This window comes from Frankliniella occidentalis, unplaced genomic scaffold (genome assembly GCF_000697945.3).
Source record: "Frankliniella occidentalis isolate FOCC.00 unplaced genomic scaffold, Focc_3.1 Scaffold34, whole genome shotgun sequence".
Classification (NCBI taxonomy): Eukaryota; Metazoa; Arthropoda; class Insecta; order Thysanoptera; family Thripidae; genus Frankliniella; species Frankliniella occidentalis.
In genome coordinates this window covers 815674-821690 of record NW_026267164.1, presented here as the reverse complement: position 1 = coordinate 821690, position 6017 = coordinate 815674, and the positions used below count along the sequence as shown (strand labels likewise).

Below are 6017 nucleotides of genomic sequence, written 5' to 3'. Positions count from 1 at the left end.
TGCTCGTGCTCTTGCTCGTGCTCGTGCTCGTGCTCGTGCTCGTGCCCGTGCTCTTGCCCGTGCTCGTGCTCGTGCCCGTGCTCTTGCCCGTGCTCTTGCTCTTGCCCGTGCCCGTGCCCGTACCCGTGCCCACCGCGGCTCACAGGCCGGGCCGCCCGCGCCGCGCAGCTGCCTGGCGGGATAGCCTACCCAGCGCATTGTGGGCGCCATCAACAACAGAGTGGGGGGCAATTCGGAGTCCAAAGGGCAAGTCAAGTCCGTTACCGCGGGTATCGTTCATTGTGAGGGCACCTGTAATTTAAGATTGAATCCTTTTTGTTTTTGATCGTGTGTTGGCTTGCTTAAGAGCTGCCCTAAAATTGTGTGGCATTTATTTGTATGTTTTTATTTCAGTGAAAGTGGATTTATCTGCATGATATTTTACGAGAGGGACAGTCGTGTGATAGAAGTGCAACAATCTCGTAAGTAGAAAAACAATTCAATTTTATTTTATTTTTCATTGCTGTTGTTATTTCTTTCTATCTTTTCTCTATTTTATTTTAAATTACAGATAAATACACAACTGTGCCAGAAGAGGCTTGTAGTGCTGATTTCTTTGACCCCAAATCACTTCCATATGTCACCCTTACAAGTAAGATCATGTTCATTTTCATATTAACAGTGAAAACCTACTGAACTGTGACTTTCATAACTTCCATGCCTTTTACAGCCTACACGCTGCGCCCCCGCAAGTGCCCACATGTTGGCCGGTATTCAGTAACTGACCAACTTTCACAACCTCGCCAAAAAAGGAAAGCCGTAGAATCAGGCAGTGCAGCAAGCGACCCAGATGGTACTCATGTTGACAATTTCGCAGACTGTTCAGAAAATAACTTTCACTCATTAGTTGTTGGATGTCAAAACAACAATAATGTAATGGAATTTCATTCCAAATGTACCAATATGGCCACATCTTACTCATGTCATGGTACATGGGAAGAAAATGGAACTAGCTATTTGATAGCATCTACCAGCAAGGCCGTTGGTGCTAAGCGCTTCTGCTTTATCTACACACGAGAACTCATGCCTGTAGCCCACGGATATAACAGGCTGGATGGTAAACATGGGCCAACAGCAGCTGCTCGTCGGTCTTCTATCTTAAGGTTATCAACTGTCGCAGAATCTTGCCTCAGAGATATAGTTCCAGGCCACAATGGGGCATTAGCTTTTAATCTTACTGTAGAGGGTAAGTTAAATAAATGAGGCTATAGCCACAATTTTTTAAAATTTGCACACTCTAAATATAAAAGTGCATTAAAGTAGTTCTAATGTTATTATGTTTCTTCTTGTTACAGGTCAGTGTGATTATGGGATTGATGGGACGGATGGTGCTACCACTGCACAATTATCAGGTATTCTCATAACATCTGCTTTCATCGTTGTTGCATCCCTCAGTGCACTGAGATGATGAAGGAGACCAACCCCCACCACCAGCACTCCGTCTTGTGAGCCTCTTTACTATTAAAAAAAAGTGAGAAGTGAGCTCAAAGTGGTGTTTTGTGTATCTATTCTGGTGATTTACTGTGTAACCACGTAAGCACCATTTACTGTCCTAAATATTAAGGAGCTGGTTGGGAATGGGGGTGTTGCAAAGTTATCTAGAAAATTTGCATTGATTGTTGTTACTGTTACCAACGTGATTGTTGTTTGCGTGAGTAACCATGTTTGCACATATTTGCTCAGCAAGTGTACTGTTAGAAAAGTTAATACTAGTTTTGATTATTTTGAGCAAAGTATTAAATATCACATTTAAGCCAAAAATTATCATTGTAAAAGAATACTTTTTTAATGTACATTTTTAGACTGGAATAATATTCCTTGTAAAATTATTAGTAGCTGATATCTCTTTTCTTTCTGTAAAATTGGCTGATACTGTACTTTGCTATGTAGCTGATACAAAAAGTGTATGTCCACCGTAATTTGATTATTGGCATGTATTTCAAATTTGTTTCGTAAGGCTTAAAGTTCCTGATGTTGGAAATGATTGAATCTATATTTAACTTCAACCATCTCTAACTGCAAAGCATTCCATTTTATTTTAGTTATTGCTTGTAGGGGCAGTACAAAAAAATATTCCTGGAAACATAAGGCTCCTCTGCAATTTCCTTGCGAGTTACTTGCATTTCATGTACAATTATGTCATATATGCATTTTTTATTGATCCAGATCGGAAAGGGAACAATATACAGCTTAATCAGTATTGTCTTCAGTGTAAATATGTAGAAAACTATTGAAACTTGGATTTTGGGGGGGGGGGGACTTTTTATTTTCCTCTAGATAAAATTTATTGCAGTCATTGCCTAACATGCAGTCAGCTTTAAAGAAGACCACAACATTGTGTATTTTTTACATTATAATTAGTGCGAACCATTGTGTACATATAACTTAAGAATATAAAATTATATTTTTCCCCAGAGGCTGGAATACCATTTTTGAATTGAAAGTTTGGGGTCTTCAAGTGTGCAAAAATAAAACTTTGTGCATTTATTGATTCGTGTAGGAGATGTGTTTGCTGGTGCTATCTAATTGTTCTGAAAATTTTGTTGTTGTTGTTTTCTCATTATTGGTTTAGGATTATTATCACATTGTGATGCATTGCTTGTGTTAACATTGAGTTGGGAATAACAATCATTTCTAAATTTATGATTATATTCCCTTTATTTTTGAGTCATGTCCCAGTCTGTGTCTCAGTTGTGTGATATCATACTTAACACCTTAGTCATACTGCCTGTATATATTTTGCCACAATTCATGTTAAAGATCAAAGTTTCTTTTCATTACAGCAGTTGAGTCAATAACTAATGATTGAACCCGGAATTTCTTTTCATTGTGGGATAAGCATGTTTGCCTGGCTCACTGCACTATTTATTAAATTTGCATCAGACTTTTCTACTCGTACAGAATGGGCACTGTGGATCGACTGTCATTAAAATCTCCAGTTATTGCATTTGACATAAGAATGAGGAGTGTATATTTCTAGTAAGAAATATTTCAGATTTGAACTCTCAAATCCACCAAAAATAGCTGGGTGTCATGATTTTACTATACATCTAGTTATTAAGGCACAAAGTGTGTCCAATTTACCTTAAATTGGAGAACCTATTTATATGTGATAATGCATATGTGCGTTGTAGATATTAAAGTAACTTGTATTGCTTATCACCTCAAATTAGCTTTCCATTTTGAATACTTAGAATCAAAATTTTGAATTTGGAATTCTTAAACTATCACTGGCTTTCAGCCATTATTGTATTGATCTTTCCATTTTGGAATGAACTCATATCCCATGTTTGTATTCTACCATTTTAATTATCCCTCAAAGGGCCTGAAACATATGGCAAATTGTTACACATGTATTGTGTGTTTTGTGTCAGCAAAGCTCAGCTGATTGAATGTATGATGCTCTTAAAGTATCAAAATGTGTATACCTGGCCAAGTAAGTGTAAACTAATGCCAGAACGCTGTAAGTACCAAGTGCTCTATGTTTCCCTGTAATGCTTGACTGTGATCTCGAAATATGGTATGTAACTACAAGAGAAAATTAGTAAATTAAAATTGATACTTAATTTTTTTTTGCTCATCTTTGTGGATTGTGTAAAACAATAATAATACACATTGGTTATTTATAAATTAAGTCGGCCGAATGAACATACTTCCTGTGCATTTATCATGTGCTTTCACGGTATGGTCATCACAGACCCATCATGATATATTCAATATACAACGCAATTTGTATGGAGAACAAACACCTGCTGTCTACTTTAAGTGCTATTGTCAGCAAAATTCATGTTTGGAAATGGCATTGTATAAAATAGGTGGAGACATGTACAAGAGACATTTTCCCAATTTCTTGAAACCAAACGTATGTCTGTTTGGTATTATTGTTTTTTTAAAATAGCATCCTGCTGACTTGGTACGAAAATAGTACCGGTAAATGAGACCGAGTGTGTGGTGTCATTTAAGAAATGTCTGCATTTTAAAGAAAGTAATTGACCTGTAATATAACAAGTACATATGTTGTAAGCTTTTATTCAGAGTAGAAAATAATTTTTCCTGTGTCCTTATGTTACATAGTCTTTAATTTGCTGTGATTTTATAATGATCAAATCGATGAAAGGTAGGAGTCAAACTTCAGAGTGTTCTTAACTTTTGGTGGGCACCTGTCAAAACACTTGCATTCAGTTTTGATGAATTTGAAATTTGATCTCTGTACAATGTCAAAATTTAACTATTGAAGGACCTTAATAGCAGACTGGAAGAGTTCATAAGTACCAGTCATGACAGAAAATAATAATTACTTGCCACACATAACAAGGCTCATTTAAATTTGACGTTATTGATGATATCTATGAACAATTCTCTTTATTGATCAAAACAAGTAATACAAACAGATATGTAAAAGAACACTCAAAATTGGTCAGTTAGGGATGATTGATTAATTGTTAATAGTATGTAATGCAGCAAAACTGGCTCATAATTGCCCAACTAGATTTGAAGAGAGAACAACATATGTTGCACATTCGCAGAAGAAATCCTTTGACTGAACTAGACATGGTAAAATAATATTATTGTATAACATTGCCCTTCTTGGGTGCAGTAAAAAGATTAATTCTCCTCTATCAATGTAAACTATGGCAATTACTGGAGAGATTTATGGTTCATAATAAAAGTTTAAACAAATTGTAGCAGTATGACTGATAGCCCTTCTAACACATGCAGCATTTGGAGCCACTTTTCTATGCAATTTAAGTGTGGCAAAACATACCAAAGGTATAACACGTCCCTGTTTGAAGCTACACGATCGTAGGTCCAGCCGACAGTGCCCGAGTCAGCTTAAAATGAACTGTCTACAGACGAATTCATTACTTCCGCCAATGCTAGAATATCAACCAGAAGTAAACAGCGCTAAAAAGTAAAGCGAAATAAACGAAAAATATCAATGCCTCTCGCCCTTGTGCAAGAGGCTATCTCTTTAACATCGGTCAAACGAACGAACGATCGAACGGCGGGAAAAGTGTAAATAAAGCTTTCAAATTTACTGCAATCTATGAAATGACATATTTTAAAGAAGGGCAAACTAAAGGGATTAAATACCTCCCCCTAATATTCCACTGCAAAAAATTATGACAGGAAGAATTACAGCTAATTCGGCTAATTATTTTCCAGGAACGTCTGTTATTCCAATAACAGCATCGCTGTAGTTTAAGTGGTTAAAATCTGGTACAGGGAGCAATGTACAGGACCACTGTGCAGGCAACACCGGACAACACTGTCTACAGTGAAGCCGTATTCGTACACTGTACCGTGTAAAACCTGGGCTTTCCGGTGCTACAGCATCACTGCACTCCGCGCTCTGTACCCTAAGTGCAGTGACTAAGAGCGGCATCTACAGTAATGATGTAGATCGTTCCGTATCAGACTCTAATTTTTTGCAGTGCGGACCCATCAATTTTCGCTAAAATCACAAGGCTATATAGCCTTTGTATATCTTGCCAAAAATGAAAAAATTAAAAATCGCTGGAAATGGTTGGGATTGGTCCGACAGCATCCTCTTTCAATATCTCCGTCGAAATTTCACGCCGCCCGGCCATTTGAAGTGAGTTACGCCTGTTTTTCTCGGACTGGCTCGCGCGTCAGATTCAAAAGACCACCCCTTAAAACTCAAGTTTCTCTGAACGGGGGTGGTTTCTGGCGGAACCAAAAGTAGTTTTGTGGTCCCCTGGTTCACCTCTGTCGAATCGAGGGGTGGTCTTTTGAATCTGGCGCGCCAGCCAGTCCGAGAAAAACAGGCGTAACCCACTTCAAATGGCCGGGCAGCGTGAAATTTCGACGGGGATATTGAAAGAGGATGCTGTCGGACCAATCCCAACCATTTCCAGCGATTTTTATTTTTTTCATTTTTGGCAAAAAGCGATTTTTATTTTTTTCATTTTTCGCAAAATATACAAAGGCTATAGCCTTTGTGTTTTTAGCGAAAA

General features: G+C 37.8%; 1 protein-coding gene across 1 annotated transcript in view; it reads left to right on the top strand.

The window, feature by feature from the left end:
• The window catches only part of LOC113214904 (uncharacterized), a gene marked incomplete in the record, with an annotated part of 273650 nt that extends 268926 nt beyond the window's left edge, over positions 1-4724 (top strand). Inside the window, 4 exon segments of the mRNA XM_052265995.1 lie at positions 394-461; positions 551-631; positions 710-1225; positions 1335-4724. Of these exon segments, the coding sequence (XP_052121955.1) occupies positions 394-461; positions 551-631; positions 710-1225; positions 1335-1447 (778 nt within the window).
• Between the last annotated feature and the right edge of the window lie 1293 nt (positions 4725-6017).